The sequence below is a fragment of the Ursus maritimus genome, assembly GCF_017311325.1.
Source record: "Ursus maritimus isolate PB19 chromosome X unlocalized genomic scaffold, ASM1731132v1 scaffold_X1, whole genome shotgun sequence".
Classification (NCBI taxonomy): Eukaryota; Metazoa; Chordata; class Mammalia; order Carnivora; family Ursidae; genus Ursus; species Ursus maritimus.
Window position 1 is genome coordinate 20682176 of NW_024423319.1, and position 25574 is coordinate 20707749.

Sequence of the window (25574 nt, forward strand, 5' to 3'; positions counted from 1 at the left end):
CCCCTCGGGTCACAAAGGCCCTCCAAAGTTCCCTGCCATGTGGCCCTCTCCAGGGGCAGTTACGGTATGGCTTTTCCAAGACCAGCAGGAGAAGTCTCTTGTGTGTGCTAGCAAGATGGACTCATACATACATCAGAATGTAGTCACGGATGTGAAATACTCTCTCACCTTCTCCATATTCTATTGGTTAGAAGCTCAGGTTCTGCCCACACCCAAAGGGAGGGGATTATACAAGGGCGTGACTCCTTGGCGGTCACCTTCGGTGTGTCCACCACAGCTGTCCGTGAATGCTAGCTGTTCACCCTTATTCAAATCTAAACTCTCCCAGAGAGATACAGATGAGCCTCCATCTCAAATGCATCATACACCCCATATCTGGCCCCTCATATCTGCCACTAGAGGCCCAGCTGTTCAACGGAACAGGCTTTCCAGCTGCCCCTTCTTGATGTACTCCAACACCTCAGCAGTACTTTGGAGGGTGCTTGAATCGACGTTGGGGTGGATGAACTTATCTTCTGCTTCCTCTGGAGAAACTTTTCTTTCTGACAAATCAGAAGTCCACCTGTGTGACAGTGATCTGGTTATGCTGCTGTCCTCCTCCCCACAGATTGCGCAGTCCTTGGGGTGGAGGGTGGGGAGCCGGCAAGGACCAGTCTGCCTCCTTATTCCTCATATATCCCCACCCCACACCCACAGGCCTAGATGGGGTGGCTCAGGAAATGTTTCCCAGCTTGAAAGAGGTCCACAAAAGAACAGACATTTTTGGAGGCAGGAACCGTGTGTGACTTGCCTCATTCCCTTCTTTGGTTAACCCTGGGGTTTATTGAATAATTTTTTATTAATGGCTTTTTGATAAAGACAAGTCTAGTACAATGAGGTCCTCAGATCACAAGCTCACAGGAGACATCTGTTGCTATGAGAAAGTATTACAGATGCCGAGTAAAGAGGAAATAAGGGTAAGAGAAATTTTCTAAACATGCACTGGAGTCTTTGGTGACACCAGGCTCAGAGTTTCCTGAAACATTAAGGCCATACTTTGGAGGGAAAGTGCAGGACCCTGAGCAGCCACTAACACAAGGAAAGTGTCAGGATGAGGAAGGACAGCTGAGGTGCCCGCTGAGGCCTGATAGCTTGGGTCCTTGGCTGGAGCTGGCCCTGGCCCACCCTGAGGAACTCGGCATGCTCTGGTCTGGGGAGCACAGGCAGACGCTGCAGTGTGGCTTCCCAGGCTCCACTGTGAACAGCCACCCACGCTGGCGCCCGAGGAAACAGCAAAGCAGGTGGGGCAGCAACTGGCAGCAGGCTGCACTCGCTGAGCAGGCTCTGGCTCCCTCCTGAGGAAGGAACCACCCTGCTCCTCCACTTCCTGGCTGTGTGTCCTTGGTTATGTGATTTAGCCTCTTTCAGTTTTAATTTCTGGATCTACAAAATAGGAATGATAGTAGTAGCATCTTGCTCACGGTGTTACTGCGAGGAGAAAATGAGAATGTTGCCTGGGTTATAGGAAGCCCCCGATAACAATACTAGTATTTATGTATTCCTGCATGCAAAAAAAAAAAAAGAGAGAGAGAGAGAGTGAGAGAGAGAGAGATTGATCTGCAATCTGCCTGGCATTGTGTTAGGTAATTTCCCTGGGAGGTGGGGGGGGTGAGTCAGAGACCGGGGTAGAGAGGGACTGTGATGTCCTTCTCAACCTTCAGCCCCAGGCAGACAGTGAACGATTCTTGCCATGGAAGGAGTTAGGATGCCTTCCCCATCTCCAGTACTCTGCCAACCACGCCAGCCTCTGTGCTGTCCCCTAACACCATCACGCAGGCTCTCCACAATGGCTGCTTGCTCCGCCTAGAGCACCCTTCTTGCAGACATTCGTGTGGCTTGCTCCCTCACCTCCTTCAAGTTTTTGTTCAAATGTCACTTTACTAGTGAGGCTTTGCCTGGCCACCCTACAGACGGTAACGGCAACTCCATCTTGCCTTATTTCTGTCCAGACGGGGCATGCCCACTGCCATTCTTTATTTGGTTATTTGTTGTCTCCAAGTTCCACCAGGGCAGGGACTTAGAATTCCCAAGCCACCAACAGTACCTGCTGTACATATCTGCGGTACTTAACAAGTACTTATTGAAATGCATAAAAAGGGGGGGGGCCTTTAAGATGGAGGAAGGGCTGCATCGGAGAATGGCATTTGGGCTGGTCTGCGAGGAAGTGTGACTTCTATGGTGAAGGGAAGGGCTTCCAGGTGGAAGGCAGAACACGAGCAAAGGCAAAGAGGCAGAAAACTGCTGGTTAAGGACAGTGGTTGCATCGCAAATCTTTGGCAACAACCTGGAAAGATTCTCGGTAGCTCCCCAACGAGGTAGTTGCCCGCGGGCTGGCGGGTCAGCTGGGCAACGCCCGCCGGCTCTGCGCTCGAACCCCGGCCCCGCCCCCTGTGGCCGGGATCACACGCAGGGGCCTCGCGAGCTACCAGGCCCCGCCCCCGAGGGGGCGGGGCGGGTACGAGGCACGCAGGCGCACTAGCATTCGGGGGCCCCCGTGCCCGGGCCTGTGGGGCCGGCCGCGGCCGCTTCGCACAGACGGCGGCGGCGGCGACGCGGGGCGTGCGGCCGGCCCGTCCTCCGCAGCCTGTCACCATCGCCCCGGAGTGGCTGCGCCGGGGCAGAAATGCCGCCGGCAGGCTGGTGTCTACTTTGGCTTGGCTTGGTCCTGGCCTCGGTCTGCGCCTCTCTTGAGTCTGCAGCGCCCAGCAACTCGACCACAGGTACAGCCCTGGCCCTCGCTATTGCGGGCTCTTACCTCCTTCAGCGCCTACATCCATTCTTAACTTTCTCTGTCCCGCCTACTATTCCTTCTAACATCCATCCTTTCTTTCTTCCCTCCCACTACCCTTTCTTCCCCCCTCATCCATCCTTTCCCCCTCCCTAAATTCTTTTTTCCTTTCCTCTGTCCTTCCCTCCCTCCCTCATCCAGCCTCGAGGCCATGCCCAGAGCCTAATTCTGCCACCCAGGACTGGGGCTTCTGTGCACCCACTCCCACCCTCCCTGGCTTGGTTGGCTGGGGTGTCCAGGTTGCAGGGGCTAGCCTAGGGCCACTCAGTACCCTAGCACCAACCATGGGTAGGGGGTTCGTTGTCAGTGCAGGTGATCTCACTGAAGCACCTCCCTCCTGAACAGCACCTCTGAATGTCCTTCTAATCATCGTGGATGACCTACGCCCTTCCCTGGGCTGTTACGGGGACAAGCTCATAAGGTCCCCAAACATTGACCAACTGGCTTCCCACAGCCTCCTCTTCCAGAATGCCTTTGCCCAGGTATGTCTCGGGACCTCTAGGTGTGGATGTGTGCTTTGTGCAGTGGGTTGGGGGATGGGGTCCTTTCAGCTGTGGTTCGATGGCACTGATTGTGCCTGGCATCTCTTTATTAGAGGGAAACACAGTCTGGAAAATGACGGCAGAGAAAACCTGGTTGTGTACTGGCAAGGAAGCTTGTGCCTTCAAGCTTGGGCAGAGGTTGTCCCTTGACCCTAACGTGCTCAGGATGGTCCTGCCCAGCTTTCTTCCCCAAAGGGGATTGCCTGGTGCTAAGAAGGAAGGGGTGTTTCAGAATGCCACTCTCAGGTCTGCTAACCGACCTTGGGCAGGCACTATGCAGCTTGCCATGGTGGCACTCATGGGGTTGCCCTTAAGACCCTTGCCTGCTCTGTGCACCTGTGAGACGCCATCACACAGGACACAAGCATCTGCTCGTTTGAGAGTCTGAGTCCTTTCCTGCCTCTTTGTGGGAAGTCTTATTCCTAGTGTCTGCGTGAGGCCCTTATCCCACTGGTTGGCTTTGATCTGCATGACTCAGCTGCCAAGCTGTTTTGCTGAGGACTCTTGAGGTTGCCTGGTTACCTTTTAGCATCCAGACTCTGTTGCCTCTGAGGACATTTCCCTCTGCTTCTGCTCCCTAACAGCAAGCAGTATGCGCCCCGAGCCGTGTGTCCTTCCTCACTGGGAGGAGACCAGACACCACCCGCCTGTATGACTTCAATTCCTACTGGAGGGTACATGCTGGAAACTTCTCTACCATCCCCCAGTACTTCAAGGAGAATGGCTACGTGACCATGTCGGTTGGAAAAGTCTTTCACCCTGGTACTGTTTGCTGTCCGAAATCTGGGTTCTTTTGTGTTTTGTGCCCAAGAGCTGGAATCCCCCTCTGGGGGCTGGGGCTGTCTTTGCAGAGACCTGTTTGGGCTGGGTGGACACCTCCTTAGTCATTGCTGTCTTTGTACAAAATGCTACTTCTCACTTTAGCTTTATATTCTTACCCGAAGTGAAAAAGGGTAGTAGGGCTTTTTTTCTTTCAGCTACTAGTCATGGTGCCCTTTGGTTCCTACGGCTTCTTAGCCAGAAGGAAGGGCACTGGCTGGGGAGGTGGCAGTGTTGGGTATGAGCCCAGCTCCGCACCTGACTGACCCTCTGTGCCCCGGGATCCCTGTCAGTAAAGGGAGACCAGGGTGGCTATGAGAATTTGCCAGTGAAGAGGCAGCACTTTGGCGGGGCTGCCCATTGTCTGTGAGTTAGGTCAGCAAGAAGAGTGTAAGCTGGGGCTCAAGGCCTGAAGGGTGCCAGGGGCCACCAGTGCTGACTTCCAACATGGCTTGATAAACTGGCCCTTTTTAATGCCAGAATGAGAATGCCGAAACACAAACTTTAAAACTTTTAAAACTTATTGAAGTAACGCATGATTATTTGACAAAAAGTTGGCGGGGGAGGGAGGGAAGGAAAGTATAAACTAAAGGGTAAGAATTACTTGTAATTGCACCGCACTGAGGAGGGCTGAAGTTTGATGTTCCCTTATTCCAGGCATATTCTTTTTCTGATTTGAGGTTTTCCCGTGTATTCAGTTTTATGTTGTGAATGTTTTAAACAAGATTTTCCCCATATGGCTGCCCTTCATGCATGTCATTTTTAACAACAGCACAGTCATCTCACATACAAATCCACTGTACTTTAGTCTCAAGTTGATTTCAGGTCTCTATTGTCACACGTACTGCTGGGATGAACGTCTCTGCAGAGGGAACCGATGGGCAATGGCACCAAGGATCCAGGCTCCCGGGTTCCAGTCCCAGTCCCAGCTCTGCCACTTCTTAGCTGTGCAGTTGACCCTGGGCAAACCGTTCTTCCTCTCTGAGCCTCAGATTCCTTCTCTGGCAAATGAGTCATAGCTGCTTTGATTACCTCCCAGGGTAGCGTCCTAGTTCCAGTAGTTCAAGGGTGTGAAAGTGGGTTGAAAGCCCACTTTATAAGACAGTAGTGCTTATTGCTGAGGATGATGACTTGCACATTTTCAGTAGCTTTCCCTTTGCTCGCTGGTGACACTGGCAGGCTCAGCAGCCTTCTGGAACCCAGCTGGCCAGTCCAGGTTGAGGATAACATTTGGCTGGGCTAAGTCGGGCCCAGTTTTGGGAAGTGAATCTGTAGGAATCATGTGTTGCCCAAAGCCCACCATCAGAACTTTTCCACAGTTGGCGCTTAACATCCTGATGGCCCTTGCCTGAGCACAGCAAGGAGGGGAGAGACAAGTTGGGGGAGAAGAGGAAGTAGAGCAGAGGGAAGGTTGCGCTTCAGGAAGGGAGGCGAAGGAGGGCCCGAGTGGTGCTGATTATTAGATTAGCCTGGAATCATGAAGCAGAAGCTTCTGCTCCTTAACAGCAAGCAGTATGCACCCCGAGCCATGTGTCCTTCCTCACTGGGAGGAGACCAGACACCACCCGCCTGTATGACTTCAATTCCTACGGGAGGGTACATGCAATAATAAGCAGCATGTCTTAGCCAGAGAACGAGAGCTTTGCTTGCAGTCCTTGTGGAAACACGTTTTTCAGCTGGGCCTCTGTTCTCACGGCCTTGTCTCTGAGGCAGGGACCTGTTCAAGGAAAACAGCAGCTACCATCGATCAACTGCCAGGTCTGTGCCAGTTCCTGTGCTGGCCGCTCTCGCAGTCCTCTCCTCAGCAGCAGGCGGGGTGGCTTTTATGGTCATCGTCATTTCATGAGGAGGAACTCGAGGCTTACAGAAGTCAAGTAGCTTGCCCAAGGTTGTGTGGGTAGTAAGGGGTGGTGCTGACATGTGAGCCTGGGTCTGTTGGCCTCTTCTGCTCTTTCCACTGTGCTTTCTGTGTTTATGATAAGCCCTCCACCCACTGCCCCCTTTCCCTCCAGTCCCGCCTCGCCTGGTCTTGCCCCGACAGTCATGATACTGGTGACGCTCTTTCTCCTGTGGTTCTACCCACACTACCCTCTCCGCTCCTCCTGTCTCATCCCCTGAGGCGACACTTCCCTTCGGATCCCACACAAGCTTCACTGACTCCTCACAGCCCTTACTGCCCACCCTCACTTGACCTATCACCTCTGTGGCTCCCCGACTCACACAGCCCTTCTACTCTCTAGACGGCTGGCCATCTTTCCATAGTTTCACTGTTCTTTTCTCTTCCCAAGTAGATTGTTGAGCTTGGGGTGGGTTTCTGCTTCATGCATGAGCACTGAACCTGGGGTCCTAAGGCCTGGGTTTGAGTCCCAGCTCATTCATCTAATATGTGGTTGGTATCAGACAAGGCACTGACCTTCCCTGAGCCTCCCCTTCCACACCCAGCCCATGGTGGTGCTGCTGCCCCTGCTTCTCTTTGTAGGGTGGAGGAGAGGCTCCAGCAAGGGCTCTGCAGGGTTGCATTGCGGTAGCTGGCTGGCCGATCCTACCCTTTTGGGTTTCTTCCTCAGAGCCTAGCATGAATTGCCAGGGCTTAAAGCACGGGAGGTCACATGCTTAGTACTCAAATAGAAACCTAGAAAGTTGGCTTTAATGGGGACTTCTTACCATCTGCCTGAGCTCTTGATTTTATAGATGAGGAAACAAGTCCCAAAGAAGGGAGATGATGCTTCTGTAGTTGTCTACAAAGTTTTAATTTGGAGTGGGGAGGGTATTGAAGGACCCTTCGGGTTTTATTTAATGACTTTCTTTTTTCCCCCCTAAGGAATATCTTCCAATTATAGCGATGATTCTCCATATAGCTGGTCTATTCCACCTTACCATCCCTCCTCTGAAAAGTATGAAAACACCAAGGTAAGGATGTGAAAAGGGTACTGTTCTGAAGAGGAACTACTTTTTTCCTGTCTAGCAGGATTAAGGTTAACTGTTGGTATACCGCACGTTCTTTCAAGCTGGTCATACAGTGAAGTTTGTGGGTTTTGTCTGTGATCATGACTTGACAGAGACAGGTGTGGGGATCTTTTTTTAAAGATTTTATTTATTTGACACAGAGAGAGAATACAAGCAGGGGGAGTGGCAGGCAGAGGGAGAGGGAGAAGCAGGCTTCCTGCTCAGCAGGGAGCCTGATGTGGGGCTCAATCCCAGGAGCCTGGAATCATGCCCTGAGCCAAAGGCAGACGCTTCACCGATTGAGCCACCCAGGCACCCCAGAATTTCATTACCTTCTTTTTAAAGATTTTATTAAGTAATCTCTACACCCAATGTGGGGCTCAAACCCCCAACCTTGAGATGAAGAGTCGCATGCTCTACCGACTGAGCCAGCCAGGTGCCCCAAACTTCATTACATTTTTTTTTCTTGTTTTTAAAGATTTCATTTATTTATTCGACAGAGATAGTGACAGCCAGCGAGAGAGGGAACACAAGCAGGGGGAGTGGGAGAGGAAGAAGCAGGCTCATAGCGGAAGAGCCTGATGTGGGGCTCGATCCCAGAATGCTGGGATCACGCCCTGAGCCGAAGGCAGACGCTTAACCGCTGTGCCACCCAGGCGCCCCCAAACTTCGTTACATTTTATAGCCAAATAGTATTCTATTGTATGGGTATAACACATTTTATTTATCCTTTCATCAGTTGATGGACACTTGGGTTGTTTCCAGTCTGTGGCTACTACCAACAGTACTGCTACAAACATTCACATACAGATTTTTGTGTGGCTTAAGTTTTCTGTTCTCTTGGGTAGAATTGGTAGGTCAAGTATTAGTGTGGACTTAGGTTTTCAACTTCCTTGGTGTCTCCCTAGATGTGGAATTGCTGGGTTATGTAAACTGTTTGAGGAACCACCAGAGTGTTTTCCACGGCAACTGCACCATTTCACACCCCCAGTGGCCATGTATGAGGGTTCCAGTTTCTTCCCATCCTCGGCAGCACTTTTCATTGTCCAGTTCTAAAACTTCTAGCCATCCTAGCACGTGTGGGGCAGTATCTCATTGTGGTTTTGATTGGCATTTCTATGATGAATAATGACACGAAGCATCTTTACATGTGCTTGTTGGCCATTTATCTGTCTTGTCTGGAGAGAGATCTATTCAAGTCCTTTGCCCATTTTTTAATTGGCTTATTTTTTTTTAATTATTGAGCTGGAGACAGATTTGTTTTGATCATTAGTTTCCATGGGTTTCCTTTAATTAATTACGACCTGGAGATGGAAGATTAACAGCAAGAAGCTAAGTGCCGGTGGATTTCTGGCCCCTGCCTGGAGAAGAGGAGGTGCTTCCCTGTCTTAGTTCTCCTTTGTGTGTGCCCGGCCAGTGCACGTGAAGTGGACTTAGGGGGCTGCTACTGTGAATGTTAAATCTGATCCAAATGGAACCTTCCTGACTTCTCTTTCTTGCATTTAAAGAGCTGACTTGATATGTTTTGTCTTGAAAGACATGTAGGGGGCCAGATGGAGAACTCCATGCCAACCTGCTTTGCCCCGTGGATGTGGCGGATGTGCCAGAGGGCACCTTGCCTGACAAACAGAGCACTGAGCAAGCCATACGCTTGTTGGAAAAGACGAAAACATCGGCCCACCCTTTCTTCCTGGCTGTTGGGTATCATAAGCCGCACATCCCCTTCAGATACCCCAAGGTGAAGAGCTGCCCAGGGGCTGACCCCACACCTCTGTGACAGTTCTGTCATTTGTTGAAGGAGGGGTTGGTGTAGTGGGGCCATGTCCTGCCATCCCTGGTCACCGGGGATGCCCAGTGGCGCTACTGTACTTGGTGTGAAGATGGGATTCAGAGGTCAAGGCTAAGAAGTAGACTTAAGGGCATGTAAGAATCTTGTTGGAGATGCTCGGCTTCCTCCCTCCCCACTGGAGGGTTTTGTTTCTTTTCCTTGAACTCCGGGAGCACGTGTTGAGTTGGACGGTAATATCAACATAGAGAAGTCAGTCAGAGCTGGCCGCCAATGCCTGCAGTAAGGGACAGTCCTTGGGGCAGAATTCCAAGGACTGTGAAACCCTCTTCAGTGATTGGCATTCCCCCTGAGCCTGGCACGTCAGACCCCTTCCACACAGGACACTGCGTTGCTTGTTGCAACCTTGAATGCTGTGCTCACCTGTCCATCATTTAGAGCTTATAGTTTCTTCTTTTTTTTTTTTTTTAAAGATTTTATTTATTTATTTGAGAGAGAGAGAGAGAGAGAGAGCCAGCGAGAGAGGGAACACAAGCAGGGGGAGTGGGAGTGGAAGAAGCAGGCTCCTAGCAGAGAAGCCCGATGTGGGGCTTGATCCCATAACGCCAGGATCACGCCCTGAGCCGAAGGCAGACGCTTAACGACTGTGCCACCCAGGCGCCCCTTATAGTCTCTTCTTTTTAAAAATCTTTTCCAGTTTTTCCGTGTTGCGTCTTCCCTGGGCCTGAGCAGCCCATTCTTTTGACTTTGTAAAGAATGACCCTCATTTGTGATGGGAGTAGAGAGTCAAAGGCGTGCTCTTTGATGCTTTGATTGGCCCAGGAGATCTCTCCTTCCTAGCTGGATCTGTCCCCTTTGATGGAGTGAGACTCACTTCTGCCTCTTACGCGGGCAGGAGCTCACCTAGTAGGCCTAGCTGCTCTCCTGAGCAAGGCCTGCTTGCAAGGTTGGCCTTTGGCTGGCCTCTGGGAACCTGGATCTTGGGAGAGTTTGCACCGCTCGCCGAGTGAGGAGTGGCTCACTGTGCTCGCACTGTTTATGCACACCCCTGCTCTCCTGCCTGGAGTCTGTAGCACTGGTATGTGCAGGCAGAGGGGGCCTGGGCTGGCAGCCCCAGTAAACAGCCCTGGTGCTGAGGCTCTAATGAGCTTCCATGGCAACAGCATTTCACACACGCTGTCACACAACTCATTGCTGGGAGAATTAAGCACATCCTGTGTGACTTCACTGGGAGAGGATTCTGGAAGCTTGTGCCTGATTTTCCCTACTTTGCCCATGTGGCTTTGCCCTTTGCTAATTGTGTTTGGTAGCCGCAGGTAGGACTGTGCCAAGTTCTGTGAGCACTCCCGGGGAGTTGCCAAACCTGAGGGAGGTTTTGGGAACTGGAAACACTCCTGCACCCCTTTTCCAGCTGAAGGGGAGGTAGGAAGTTGGGGGAATAGGAGGAATAGGAATACGTTGATTTGTATGAAAAAAAGCTGTTGCTGCTCAGTTTATAGAAAACAAGTGGCATGATTTCATTACCACGGGCATCTTGTGAGAGTGACCTTAGGCCTGACCTTCAGGTAGGGGGAAGTACCTGGGGAGTGTCAGTGAGCCACCGTGTGAACGCATCCCAGGCTGAGAGAAAAGGCAATAGAAAGACCTGGAGAGTTCCAGCCTTGTGCCTTTGCCAGAAGAATGACAACCTGGTGTCTTTGTGTGCTTTTCCCCCAAGGAGTTTCAGAAGCTGTATCCCTTGGAGAACATCACCCTGGCTCCTGACCCCCAGGTCCCTGCTGGCCTCCCTCCCGTGGCCTACAACCCCTGGATGGACATCAGGCAGCGGGAGGACGTCCAGGCCTTGAACCTCAGTGTGCCCTATGGCCCAATTCCTGTGGATTTTCAGGTACCAAGGACATATTTGGGGGAATTACTGGGCACTTATGGCATGATGTCTACTTTTCTCAATAGACACCACCCCACCCATCATGTCTTACTCAGAATCTTCTCTGTGGTAGATATCTTGCGAGGTGCTGGGGCTGGGGGGTGGTCTGGAGGAATTTAGGATACGGGAAGTACTGGGTGGATATCATCTCCCAAGCCGTGTCTCCACTTGCAAAGAAGGGGGGCATCTGGAGATTTGGTGATTGACTGGATGTGGGCACCGGGGTAGAGAGGAGGCCTGGACAACCCATCACGAACTCATGGGGGCTACCGTTTAATCCACGTGACAGTTCATCAGCTGTAGGATGGTGGGCAGCTCCTCTGCAGCCCTGAATGTTTGGTTTGCTGGCACTTGCACGGCCCCTCTGTGGGAAAGCCTGCAGAGGCACCCGTCACTCTTGATACAGAGGGAGCTGGGGTGCCAACATGGCCAGCGCCATCCAGCTGCAACATCTGATGTCCCTTTGCCATCTTGTGGTGGTGGAGTAGCCACAGAGTTAGACTCCTCAGCTGACTCATCAGTCACCCTCTCCCTGGAGTGCAGAAAACATGCTGACTGGTGCTCTTTCTGGAATATTCCACATGCAGCCTTGCCCTTCCGTCACTGTGTGAATACTCCAATAGGTAGCCTGCAGTGGAAGGTAGAGGGCAGTGGTTTTAAAGGGTGCTTCCTGGACCACCTGCGTCAGAATCCCCATGAGGGCTTGTTGGAATCACAGAGTCCTGGCCCCACTCAGACTTAGGGAATTGGGATCTGGAGGTGGGCCTGAGAACTGGCATTTGCAAAAGCACCCCCGGCAATTCCGATGCACACAGAAGCCTGAAAATACTACCATAGGGTATAGTTCAAAACAAAACAAAATATCCAGGCATCTCTTGCTATTCAAAGCTGTTTGGACAGTGAGGGTTCGGGTGGTGAGGGGTGTGCGCCCCTTGTGTCCATCAGACTCCCGAGGTTCACCTGGTGGTGGTGGGAGTTTGGAAAGGAGCGGCTTCGTCACGTGGCTCCATCCCTGACTTCCCGTCACAGGGGTTCTGAGAGCAACGTTGCTCGAATGGCATCTCTGAGGCTGCAACCGCATGCCTTGTTCGTGACGGTCCCTTAAAATGTCCCTTTAAAGTGGACTGTGTCCCAGGAAGGGTGCTCAGTGTTTCCTGTGTGCCATCTGCCCTGGTCCCCATGGCAACTGAGTGAGGTATGTGCCCTCCCTGTCATCCAGGGTGGGAAACTACAGGCAGGGAGGTGTGACTTGCCGCAGATCACACAGTCGGTGCCAAGAGGAGCCCGAATTCCTTCTCCAGCCCCCGCCCCGGAGACACAGAATGCCAGAGCCTTGTGGTTTGTCTCGTCAATTCTAAACAGCCCAGGTTCGAATTCCCGTTCTCCCCCATCCCAGCTGCACAGCCCCTGGCAAGTCCCTTTACCTCTCTGAGCCTCAGTTACCTTATCTGTAAAACGGAGACGAGGTGGAGAAAGGTTTCCAGCAGGGAGCACAGCGAGCCTGCAAAAGCATCTAGGACAGTGCCGGCCACATGTGAGGGCTCCTTCAGATGCCATCCTCCCCACTACATCCCTGCCTACTGGTGCTGTCGCTGCCCGGAGGACCTCCCTGGTATGCTTGTGTGCTGCTCCCTGCCCCATATTCACCTTGAACTTGGGCCCTGCTCACTGCTCTCTGGCAGCTTTGAGCATCTGCGCCCAGACCGCATCTCCCTGCACTCTTGAGCCTCCCAGTTCTGCCCTCTTCAGCCTCCAGCTCTCTCGCTCTGCTCCATGAGAGCCAGTGACCTCAGGGCCCACCCTCGGGGGTGTGTCACCTCCCAGGCTGGTTCCTCCTCTGTCACCACCCTGACCACAGTCTCCTCTTCTCACAGCTCCTTCACTCCACATGTTCATTCCCCACATGCATCCTGGGGATTGTGAATGGGGACTTCTCTCCCCCTAGGCTTCACTCCTGGGCAGATGGCTTACTGTTCTTGCCAGCCCCTCGGTACACTTGTGCCCCGATCACAAGACGGTCCAGCCACCACTCTCAAGCCCAAGTCCTGAGGCTGCTGGACTGAGTCCGTGCAGCCTTGAGGTGGAGACACAGAGGCCCAGCCTCCAGCCCCAGTGCCATCCACGAGGACTCTCTGCTCAGGACTCTCTTGCCCCGTGCGGCTGCTCTGAACCCCTGCTGCTGTCCTCCTGTCCTTTACACGCCTCCTCACCATCTCTCAGCAGATGATACCATGCCTTCACTTGCCCTTCAAGGGAGAAGGAGTGAAATGTGGCCTTCGCGTCCCTTCTTCATTCATTTCTGCCCAGCCTCCTGCCTCCCCAGCCCACTCAGCACTCTCACCTAGGTCAGCACTGACCTCCTTGGCAAATAAAATTCATCCTTGTGGGTTCTAACCTTCCCAAAGTCCCTGCTGCTTTCTCACTGTGGGCCGGCGCCACTCCTCCTGGACACGTCCTCCACCTAGGCCCCCTTGCTGGTCCGCCTGGGCCTCTGCCCCCCTCCACACAGGAGACCCCTCTTTCTGTGTCTGCGCTCCACTGGGTCAGCCCCAGGGCCCCCACTGGAACCTTTCTGCTCCTTCTCCCCTCCTGTCCCAGTCTTGCTCCTGTTTCAGACATGTCTGTCCACTTGCCTGTGAGGGTCATTGCCATGCCAGTGCCCGTGGAGACCTCTGCTTCCTAGGCCCCATGGGGCCATGCTGCCACTCCCACTCTTTCTCTTCTCCTTCCTCCCCCTCCTCTTCTTTTTGTGCTCCCCATGCCATCGAATGGTGCCGCCATCTGAACAAGAAACCTGGAGTCAGCCTGGGAGTCCTCGTGTCCTTCCCCTCCCGCCCCCTCTACTGCCCGCACTGCTACTGGATCTCCCTGCATTCCTCCCAGACCCGCACTCCCCTCTTGCTCCATCGGCATGTCTTTCAGGACCACAGCAGTGGGTCTGGGTTCGATTTGTTCACTCAACAAGTATCTGTCGAGCTCCTCCTATGTGCCCAGCCCTGATCTAGCGCCATTCATCTCGAGCCCCCGGCAGGAGCTCTGGGCTGTTGTCAGATTGTCACTCGTGTGCAGCACAGTTCTGCATCGGCTTGCCTGGAATCACCTTAGTGCCTCCCTTGGCCTCCAGCCTGGGTGCCTGCATTCCTCTTCTGCCTGCCTGCTTGGAGGTCATTAGGTGTGAGCCTCACATGACAGCCACAGTCTGTGAGGACAAGCAGTTGTTGTCCTGCTGGGTTAAAAAATAGTCAGAGGAAAGACCCACCCATGGCCATTGTTATGGGCTCAGTTGTGTTCCTCGAAAACCTAAAGTCCTGACCCCCAGTACCTGAGAATAGGGCCTCGTTTGGAACTAGGGTCATTGCAGATGTCATTAGTAAAGATGAGGTCATACTAGAGTCGTATGATGGGTGTCCCTGTACGAAGAGGAGACAGACACACCCAGGAAGAAGGCCATGTGGGGATGGAGGGAGAGATTGGGGTGACATGGCCACAAGCCCAGGAACACCAAGGCTGCTGGCCACCGTCAGCGGCTGCATGAGACAAGCCCCTCCGTCAGAGCCCTAGGAGAGAGCGTGGCTGTGCCGACCCCTGCATCTCAGCCTCTGGCCTCTAGAATCTGGAGACAGTACATTTCTCTTGTTATAAGCCCCCGGTTTCTAGTCCTTGGGTAAGGAATTGAGCTTCATGGGGTCTTTGGCACCACCCTCAGCAGAGTTTGGAGTGACTGGGGGATGCGTTTTGGTTTACATGGTCACCTCCTGGGACCCATAAGAATAGGTGAAGGACACAGAAAGGGACCGTAAGTGGCACATCCGTCCACTATGACCCATGGCCTAAAGTGAAATCTGATTTGCTTAGAAAAGAATATTCCTTTTGGATCTGCTGTGAACCCCGGATTTCGCCAGGAGTGTGTGGGCCCAGGAACACAGATGTTGGGGAAATGTGGTTTATGTTTTGGCTGAGGGAGTCAGGGGCATCCGTGGAGGAGCACTCAGGTGACAGCAGTCTGTGTGTGCAACACTATGGTTCAAGTCGCACTCACTCTCCTCCTCCTTTCACGTGCAGCGGAAAATCCGCCAGAGCTACTTTGCCTCCATTTCGTATTTGGATACGCAGGTTGGCCACCTTTTGAGTGCTTTGGATGATCTCCAGCTGGCCAACAGCACCATCATCGCATTTGTCTCAGATCATGGTAAGCTTTTTCCAGTGCCCTGGGGAGTCACTCAGAGCATCTGGACTTCTCTGGGAAATGTGCTTTTCTAGACTGCATTAAGCACAGACATGTTCTCTTTTGGGAATCAGCAGAGCCTCAAGTCTGGGGTCTTGGGGTGCTTTTATGATGGCCTGTTAGTCCTAGGACCTCTCTCCGTAGAGGCGGGGCCTCTTTTGGGTCCGAGGAACATCTTGGATGCTTGGGTGGGGACATTGTAGCAACCTTTTTTTCTTGATGAACTCAGCATGTACCCTCCATTTGTGTGGGGAGCTCTTCTAACCCATGCTTCCAATCTAGAGGGTTGGAGAACTTTTAATTTTTCTTAGGAGGATCCAGAACAATCCTGGCATGGCCCAACAAGGCCCCCAGACCTGACTTCACTCCTCCACCCCCAGTCCCCATATTCTCTCTGCCAAGAGCCTGGGGCTTGCAATACTTTATCTCTTTTAAGGCAGTTTCCCACTTTTTCCAAAAATGGAAACAATTTATTTAAAAAGATTCTTCTTAATTTGAAAATTTTTAACAGGTCCAAAAATAGAGGATAAACAACAACCCCCAGTCCCCATCACCCTGCTCCCCAGTTACCCACTCCGAACAACTTGTTTGTCTCATCCTCACCCCTCCCCTACCCCCAGATACTTTTGAAGCAAATCCCAGGTGGTTCAGGTTTCTGAAAAATTTAGCTCTTTTAAAGTATAACCATACTACCATTATCATACTTAGAAACAGGAAAACAGTTCTTTGGTATCATGAACTATGCAACGGGACGATATCAACATATAGTCATTGTAAAAAGAAAAAAGCATATAGAGCATATAATGTAAGGCCAGAGCACCCTGCCCCGTTATCCCACCTGCCTGGGCCGAACTGGTGCTGACAGACCTGGGGTCCATTTGCCAGCCTTTGGTTGTGCACATATAGGTGGCTCTGGTGCATGTGCGTGTGTGCATGCGTAATATATAGTCACGGAACAAGGCAGGATCGATTGTGCTTATAAACTGTTTTGTCCCCTAGTTTCTTTTTCCACTTAATGTCATGGACAGTTCTTGTGATTTCTCATGGGCCTACCTTAAGCCTTGTAAAGACCCACATTATTTTGTTATATACGGAGCTATCATAACGTTTCTCTGTCTCCCTAATGGTTTGCCATCCACTTCTGACCCCTCTTGTCAGTGCACAGTTTCCTCTTCCAGTGCTAACACAATCCGCTGCGCCCGTGGAGAAGGCAAGGCCCGCTCAGAAGCTCTCTTTGCTCTGAGGCAGCTGCAGTGATTACAAATGGCTCTTCTCAAATGACCCTCCTGAGACTGCCTACCTCCGAACCACAAAAGCCTCTCGAATCCATACATGGCCGCTTTATATGGCTTTGGTTATTTTGTAACATGAAATCTCAATGTTCAATCTTGGTCTTTTATATTTTTTATATCAACAAGGGTACTCAAATGCAACGTTGGAAATTTCCAGCTCGAGTGTTCAAGCTATCTTTTGCAAGGAAGGTTTTCAGTCAGGGTTAAGAGGGTTGTGTTTTTCAGGAAGGTTAAGGGTCTGGAATCAAGTTCTTGTTTTTTTGTTTTGTTTTGTTTTGTTTTTTGGGTTTTTTTTGTCTGTGGTGTATTTTAAAAATTGAACAAGATATCCTTGCCTTTTTAAACTGTGAGTGATTGTGGCTGCGTCACAGCTCATGGTTTGGTGGTGCACACCATCAAGTGGAAAGCGGAACCGGTGGGCCTTGTGTCCAGAGAAAGCAGTGCAGGATCGAGCAGCATCCCTGCCCAGGCAGGAGGAGCCCCTCTCAGGAGGGGAGGCGTGTGGAGGGGGCGCTCAGGGCCCAAGCTGGGTGTGTTAGTTGCTTGCTAAAAGAAGATAGTTTTATTTGGGAATTTAGTATGTCCTTTTCCTTTTAGAGGTTTCCTCATTCAAGACAAATGTCTGACTTCATAATAAAGTAGTATTTAGGGAAAATCACCTTTTTTTGTGGTAATTACAGAGGAATTTCTTCTATGTGATGAGTTTTCGCTTCCTCTGGTTTTTACAACAGGGAATGAAATGGTATCTAAAATGAACAAGCTGTGATGTCATTATTTGTTTTCTGTTATTCTGTGCTTTTTATGAACCAGGGTGGGCTCTAGGTGAACATGGAGAATGGGCCAAATACAGCAATTTTGATGTCACTACTCGTGTGCCCTTGATGTTCTATGTTCCCGGGAGGACAGCTCCGCTTCCAGAGGCAGGCGAGAAGCTTTTCCCTTACATCGACCCTTTTGATTCTGTCTTGGAACGGATGGAGCCAGGTATAAAATATGCTGAAGTGGTATTGCTTGATGGTAAACTCCCTCTACTTCATATGCAAAGGACCTCACTGATTCATAGCCCAGGGCTTATCTGGTCAGTCTTCCTGTCCAGGGTTGGCATTCCTGAGTACCTATGGGTCAGGGAGGAGTTGCAGGGCCAGCGCCAACAACTATGGCCCCGGTCCGCCAGGAGCCTGGAAGATGGGAGGGAACAAAGGAGTAGGTGGCATCCCCAGGATGAGGGGGACTGTCGTGGCGCTGGCAACCACGTGCTCCAAAGCTCGGAGGAAGGGGGCAGCAGACTCTGGCAGGGCAGGGGCTGCACCCGGACTGATGAGCGGAACTCCATTACCTGTGTCCTTCTGGCAGGGAAGCAGCCCTTCGTGAGGGAGGCATTTGCCACCCTGGCGGCTCAGTAGTCTAGTGAGCCACTGGCTCTATAAAGTCTGCCAGGCGACTCTGCTCCTGCTCTCCCCAGCAGTGAAGGGCAAGTTTACTTTGACTTCCACGTGCCAGTCCATCCCAGCCTTGAAAACGACACCGATACCTCTCTTCTCTAGGCTGAATCCCCCAGGTCTGCAGTTCCTTCACAGTGGTAGACTCTGGTCTCTGCCTTCCCGGTCTCTGCCTTCCCCAAAGCTCCACTTTGAGAAAACATTTCCAGAAATGTCCCTGGAACAAGATACCCCTTGCTGCCACATGGGGCGACCTGTGTAGGTTCTTGGTCAGTTCTTTCCTTAGTTGATCTGCTCAGCACAGAGATGAGTTGTGTACGAGTTAGAGTTAGAATACTTTTGAAAACATGAACTCTGTGAAACCAGGTTGCCCTCTTTCTGGACTTCTGCATTCAATCCATCTAAATCTATTTAACATCTAAATCTTGCCCTTTATATTGATTTCTGGTTTTTTGTTGTTGTTGTCGTTCTGGCCCATCATTCTGGCCTTTCTGGGTCTTTCCAAATTTGCTGCATATAGCCCAATTTTATTTTCTCTATTTGATTTTTGTGTGCTGCATGCTTGCTCTTTCAATTCATTTTTTCAAGTCTTCTTTCAAGTCACTGATAAAAAGCTTAAACCATCAGGGCATGATTATAGCCCTCTGCTTGCTTGGAGAAGTCTGACGGGTTGAGAATGTTTTTGAAACTTTTGGGGAGGTGTTCAGCAAGTCATGAATTCAGGTAACTTCACTGTTCCCAGTTTATTCTCCACTTTCATCTTTAGCCTCTGTCTCTTCCCTGAACTTTGGATTGGGATTTCCGACAGCCTGTTCCACTTGGCCAGTCTAACATGTCTGAGTTGGGCTTCTGGCCTTTCACTGTGAGCCTTTCTTTTGACCCTCTTTCCCCTCTCAGGGAATGGCCGTGTTCACTCAGGCCAAAAAATTGTGACATCCTCCCGACCCTGCCTGTCTCCCGTCCTCCATATGTGATACGTAGTCTGTCCACAAGCCTGTCGCTCTCCATTCAGTGTGGCCACACTGCTTGTCACTGCCTCATGCTGCCACCTTGGATCACACCGCCATATGTCCTGCTGTGTCCCTGCAAGTTTCCTGAAGTCCTCCTGCTTGTGCCCTGAGTCCCCTGGAGTTCCTCCTCCTAACAGTAGCCAAAAATGATCCCATTAAAACCCAAGTCAGGTGGTGTCACAGCCCTGCTCTGGAGCCTCCTATGCTCCTGTCTCACTGAGGGAAAGCCCTTTCAATGGCCAGCAAGGCCTGATGTGATCTGGCCCCCCATTTCTCCCTGACCTCATCTTTTTATAAGCATTCCAGGTAGCTGTCTTGGGCAGCACCCCATAGTCTGGATTTGTCTCATGGCTTCCTCATGACTAGATTCAGGGTAAACATTTTTGACACGTGCACTATACGTGAGGTTGTGTGCTCCCATCGTGTCACAGTGTGGGCACTTTATGGTGGCCTTCACCATTGTTAGTGGTGCCAGATTCGATCACCTGCTGAAGGTGCTCATGTCAACCAGGTCTTGCCATTGTAGAAAGTATCTTTTTTAAGCTTTACTTTTTTTCTTTTTCTTTTACTTATCAAACGTGTAGGAAATACAGTTGGGCTGTATAAAGCAAACTCTTAAAGATCCAGAAAGGCCAGAATGATGGCACAAAGCCCACATCAGTTTTAACAGGAATCAATGTAAAGTATAGGATTGAGACTTTGAAGATGGATCAACCACCGTGAGATGTCTTTTCATACCCATTCTCAAAATAAATAGAAACCTGCAGCACTGGCATGGCGTGGAGAAAGTGGAGCCCTCACATTGCTGGTGGGGAGGTAAAATGGCCTAGCAGTTCCTCACAAAGTTACCTGTAGAGTTACTGTGTGACTCCGTAGTTCCACTCCTAGGTAGGTATCCCACAGAATTAAATGTAGGCATTCAAGCAAAGACTTGTACGTGAATGTTCAGAGCATCCTTCACAATAGCCAGAAGATGGAAGCAACCTGTGTCCGTTGCCGGATGAATGGAGAAGCCACATGTTGTCTCTCTGCGTAGTGGCAGATTACTCAGCCTTAAAAAAGGCAGCACATTCTGACACCTGCTACAACATGGGGGAACCTTGAGGCCATTGTGCTCAGTGAAAGAAGCAGTCCTAAAGGGACAAATACCGTGTAATTGCACTTACACAAGGTCCCACAAGGAGTCCAGTTCATAGAGACAGGAAGTAGCATAGTGGGTGCCAGGGGCTGGGGGGAGGAGGAGATGGGAAGGGAGTGTTCAGTGAGGACAGATTACAGTTCAGGAAGATGAGACACGTTCTGGACATGGACGGTGGGGACGGCTGCACAACAGTGTGGATGTTTTTAATGCTACTGAACGGGGTACTACAGAGTGGTTAGGATGGCAGATGTGATGCTGTTTATAGTCTGCCACAGTCTAACGGGGATGTGCTGACATCCAGGAGGGAGTGATCTGCAGGGTGGTGCTACTGAGGCTCTGAATAGCCTGTCTCCTAACAGATTTTTACCCAATGGTTTGGGCTTCTGTTGGTGATCCTTGCCTGAATCAGATTACACTGGTGGTTCCAAAATTCACATGGTTTTGACAAGTGCCAACTGGCTGTGGGCACCTTCATTTTGCATCCTCCAGTGGGGTGAGGTGCCAAGTTGGTGTCGTTCCTAAACTCGTGGGCCCAAAATAAATGCAGAAGGACAAAAGACAACCTGTGGAGCCCATACGTGTGCCCTTCTTCATCCTGTTTGCTGTGCAGACTTCTGTAAAGTCATCCATTCAGCTGGATCACTTCCCGTTTCAGGCCGGCAAGTCATGGACCTCGTGGAACTTCTCTCTCTCTCCCCGACGCTCGTGGGACTTGCGGGACTGCACGTGCCACCTCGCTGTCCTGTTCCCTCATTTCATGTCGAGCTGTGCCGAGAAGGCCAGAGCCTTGTGAAGCATTTCCGATTCCAGGACCTGGAAGATGACCCGTCCCTTCGTGGTAATCCCCGTGAATCTATTGCCTATAGCCAGTACCCCCGGCCTGCAGATTCTCCCCAGTGGAATTCTGACAAGCCAAGCTTAAAAGATATAAAGATCATGGGCTATTCCATACGCACAATAGACTATCGGTACACTGTATGGGTTGACTTCAATCCCCATGAATTTCTGGCTAACTTTTCTGATGTCCATGCAGGGGAACTGTATTTTGTTGATTCTGACCCTTTGCAGGACCACAACATGTATAATGACTCCCAGGGCAGAGACCTCCTCCGATCACTGATGCCATGACTCCTTCCAGCTAGCGAGGAGGGCAGGTATCACATACTCCCTTCCAGCTGGGGAGGAGTTAGGGCTGCTTATTTGGTGATCACCCATAATATTGGAAGCAACCCGAGGGGTAGGCAGTCAAAGCATGCATCAACAGTTTGACTTAAGGTTATGTAATAGCCCAGCCTTTTGATTCTTTATTAATTTGAGTCTTTATTAATTTCTATGTGGTAATCGGACTGAACCATTCTTTATTTTTTTGGATAATCACAGCTTCTTTATTGAGTGAATAAGTGTAAAGGGAGCAACTGAAAATTGTCATGCTTTTAGCCATCAAGACCGGAATAACCAAACATAACACTATACTTAAGAAATACTGTAATTATCTCTGGAATTTAGTACATTTCAAAAAGTAACCATATGTTATATTAGGTTTCACACGAAGTCCCTGGTTCTTTTGTTTATAATTTAATAATGTATTTAGTCCAATATATTCAAAATATTATGTGAATATTTCAGGTTTCAGGTTTGTAAAATGTGAAGTTAAATAATAATGCTAGATGCTAAGGCCTTAAAGTCTTATCTTTAACTTTTGTTAATAAGATTGCAAATTTTTAAAATCCAAAGACAAAATACGCATGAAGTGATTAATGTGGAATTTCTACATCAAATAATAAATAATTGTCAGTCAACGAGAGGCAGGAGATATTTGGGAAATTCAGTTAGAAATGTTCAGGAACTTCTGGCCCAAATAATGATTTGTTAGCAAGTAATATGACCCTTGACCTCAAAGATCACCTATTGAAAGGCACTGTTATTCACAGTGGAAAACATTTAAAGGCATGACTGTATCCATGAATTGAGTCACTCAAAACTCTTAGTGTTCTCCTTCTTCAGGAATGGTTGGTTGCAGGTATCCATTTATCCAGGAGGCAGGAAATATTCTACCTTTAATTGCCAATTAAAGAAACAACTCTGATTTTATTAGATTCTGAATTATTTTGTGAATTGTGGAAACTTCATTTAGGATAATATTAGGTAATTTCTAATCGCCCAGAATATAGTTCTGTATTCCCTAAATATGAAAGCAACCAGAAAGGCAGGTGGTAGTTATAATAAGCTTTAGCCTACATCATCTTAAAAAGGATGGGATGGTCAAAACTCATATGTATAACATGTGGAAGCGATCAGTTATCAGTAGTCATCAGAGGAGTAACCACATTCTAAATAAACATCTTACATAGTCCTGTATCAAAGTGGGTAATTTCTAGTAATTCTCTTTACAAGTGCTTCAGTGGTTAAAGGTAAATGCTCGTGAAAGAAAATTCTTCCGCAAATTAGGTTGTTACTTAAGTGTATTAAATTGTAACAAAAAAGGCAAGATATTATAGTAAAAGATGACTTCAAATTAGTAATTTCAGACAGTTTATTTTATTAATTAGCCTACAACAGACGCGTATATGGTAACACAATGATCTTCGAAGTGATTAAGTGACTTAGTGTCCTGGCAACAGCAGTTTCTAGCTGAAGAGCGAAGGGCCCTATTCATCTCTCCGGATCCTGAGGCTCATCTTTCTTCTAGAAGCCTCAGCTTTACTAGTAGATGGGTTCCCTGGGCCTTTTATTTCTCCTTCCTCATCCTCGTTATCACTCTCATCACTTCCACTAAGATTTTTACAATCTAGTCTGTAAATTCCTTGTGACATATTTTCTGTGTATTTAGCTTTATCTCCTACTCCCCAGTTATAATGATAAGTTTTAACACGGGCTTTTACTTCACATCCATTTGTTGCTCTCGTTGGCCACGGTGTGCACACTTCATCATTTTTTCTTGCTTTATTTCTTGAAGCACAGTTGTAGTATCAAAAATCTCCCACTTCTGCTCTTGCTGAAGTTGAAAGGTGACCTGCACCAGAGAGAAGAGTGAAGTGACAGATACATCAGGGGTGCAGCCGTCATTTTGGCAGTAATTCACCCATGTGACCAAAGCCACATCCGGGGCTGGGTCTGCATGGGGTGCTTTTGTGCATCAATCTGTCTGTCCTGGAAGTGCTTCCGTCTCATCTCTTCTATGCGAGGACACAGTGTCAGAGTGCTTCAGCTCTCCGTCGCTTTTGGTTTCTCTCGGCCTCCCTTTACAGTCTCTCTCCTGTTAGAAGCAGAGGTTGCATTTCACGCTCAGTGGCACATTCTTCCACATCGTCTCACAGGTTATGGGTGTTTACTGTTTTTGACACTGAACCCAGCGTAGAGCCACATTTTCTTTCCTTTTGCACGTCTCCCACACACGTTGGGATGAGCAGCCACTTTCTGGTTTTCAGACGGCAAAGCTGACCACATTCCTTATCCTGACTCTGCCTAGAGTGAGCACATCTCTGTGGCTCCGCACAGCCTTTCTCGTCCTGCTGAGCTGGACGCGTTTTCTTCATGGCCCTGCAATCACTTCGTTTGTAGAAAGCCCCATTTCGCTTGAGCGGGGTTCTTGCATACAGCTCAGATGAAACCAGGACGAGCGAGCCCAGAAAGTTTGAGTGGCCGTTTCAGTGGCTCACAAACAGGAGAGTGCATCAGAACCACCTGAGGGCTTGCTAAAACTCCCCGAGCGGGCCCGGCGCCCAGAGCTGCTGCATCATCGCGGCCGCGGTGGGGCCTCAGAATGCGTTTCCTACAAATGACGCTGCTCCCCTGAGAATCACCGCCCCTAGGTGTGTGCGTCCGGTGGTCACTGGGCACACGTGACTATTTGAATGAATTGAAATGAAACAGACATTTCCAAAGCAGAATCTCAGGCTTGCCGTATTTCAAGTGCTCATCAGCCCGATGTGGCTGGCGGCTGCCATATTGGAGAGCACAGATCTAGAACCTTTCCATCGTGGTGGAAAGTGGAACGGAGTGGCCCTAACTCTGAACGTGAGCCGGGTCCACCCAGCGGTTGGCAGATCCCTCGATTGTCCACCCCGTGTTTGCATACAGAGGCTTTTCTGGAGGCACGCCAAGGCTGTTCGGTTGAAGCGCGGCACCGGGAGCGCCCTCTGGCCCTTGGTGCTCTCCTCCCCCACGACTAGTGCCATCACCATCACCAGCCCTCTCACCTCCTTCCCACGTAGCTTACCCCCCCTCCTCTTTCCTCCCTTGCTCCAGAAGAATCCACGTGTCTTCCTGAACTCCCTCTTTGACCCCGCCCTCTGCGAACACCGCCAGTGCCTACTACGGGGTCCACACAGACCTTCGCTGAGCAGTCAGAGTCTTCCCTGGCTCCACAAAGCCCCTTTCCTTGGCCGACCAGTGTGCACACTGGTCCCTGACTCTCCCTTGCCGATCCCTGCCTCCCAGCCCACCCTAGCTTGTCCCCTTCCCCTTCCATTCATGACCATGCCTCACATTCACTCCCCCGCCCCCTCCATCTCCAAGAGGCTGGCAGTCTGTGACTTTAGACTGTGTCGTGGTGTGAAATGAACAGGAACATTGCTAAAGAGTCTTGTGGCCACTTTGAAAAAAGGTATCTTTTTCTGAGCACAAAGTTAAAGTGTTTAATTATAGAAAAACTGGAAAACAGAAATGTAGTAAAAGGCAAGAAAATGCATCAGTGTTTTGCCCCACGGTGGTCACTTAATATCTTGCCTTCTTTGGGCTATGAATTTTTTACATTGCTGTGATCATCCTATGTGTTTTATCTTATAGTTTTATATTCTTCTTTTTCTCACTAAATATTATATGTGGTTACTACAGATTTCTGCAAAGATACTTTATACTGGCAGTAATATATTTTATTTTGTAGCTTTTCATAATTAACTTAACCTTCTTTCAATGATTGAAAATTCAGCTTATTTCCAAATTTTCGGTATTGTAAGTAATGCTGTGATGAACAACTTTGTGAATACAATGTTTTTATGTATTTCAAGTTACTCTCTTAGGCTTGTGTCTCAGTGCCAAATTGTCAGAACCTTCTCTATTTGGCCCCTCTCCCCACTCTCCTGCTACTTTAGGGTAGTAAAACTAAAAATAAAGCAAACAAGCATACAAATAATAAAAACCATAAAACCAAAAAGCCCCCACCCCTAATGACAATAGGTGAAAGTGGTATCCGTTTGACCCTGTAACTCTCTGCTTTTCAGTGACCTTGATCATTGTTCTCTTTGTAAAATTGTTGGGTGTTTGTATTTCCAGTTGTGTGAATTTCCCTTTAAATTTTGGTTATGGGTTTCACTTCTTAAAATAAACAAATGGCTCTTTTCCTGTCTGATTTTTTTTTTCCTGTTAAACATGGAGACCCTTCCCAATCTGGGAATTGAATAAATACTCATTTTCCCGTTCCAGTTTTTTGGTTCAGTTTTATACTTCATCTACCTCATCTCTTACCCATTATCAGAGTCCTATATGCTCATTGTATAAAATGTGGAAGATGTGGAAAATGGTAGGGATGAAAAGAAGAGCGCCCTCCAGAATCCAGGCATTGTGACATTCTTGCATTTCTCCCTGCTCTTTTTCCTGCCCACATACGTATACACACGTA

The 25574-nt window shown here is 49.6% G+C and overlaps 1 protein-coding gene across 4 annotated transcripts; it reads left to right on the forward strand.

The window, feature by feature from the left end:
* Positions 1-2535: 2535 nt before the first annotated feature.
* Positions 2536-25294, forward strand: IDS (iduronate 2-sulfatase). Of its 4 annotated transcripts, XM_008690239.2 has the most exons (9): positions 2536-2759; positions 3173-3309; positions 3954-4131; positions 7010-7098; positions 8672-8872; positions 10638-10808; positions 14910-15036; positions 17175-17348; positions 20610-25294. In XM_008690239.2, exons 1-9 carry the CDS (start codon positions 2663-2665, stop codon positions 21080-21082), a joined length of 1647 nt encoding a protein of 548 aa, XP_008688461.2. In that variant the 5' UTR covers positions 2536-2662; the 3' UTR covers positions 21083-25294. The 4 variants fall into 4 exon arrangements, with proteins under 4 accessions (XP_008688461.2, XP_040484129.1, XP_040484133.1 ...); XM_040628195.1 differs by lacking the exon at positions 17175-17348; XM_040628199.1 differs by lacking the exon at positions 8672-8872.
* The last annotated feature ends 280 nt before the right edge of the window (positions 25295-25574 follow it).

Bases quoted from the DNA above. Each gene is read 5' to 3' on its own strand.
- IDS (XM_008690239.2), top strand. From the start codon at position 2,663: ATGCCGCCGGCAGGCTGGTGTCTACTTTGGCTTGGCTTGGTCCTGGCC. The intron at 7,099-8,671 runs GTAAGGATGTGA...TTGTCTTGAAAG, and splicing joins AAAAGTATGAAAACACCAAG to ACATGTAGGGGGCCAGATGG. The intron at 8,873-10,637 runs GTGAAGAGCTGC...TTTTCCCCCAAG, and splicing joins TCCCCTTCAGATACCCCAAG to GAGTTTCAGAAGCTGTATCC.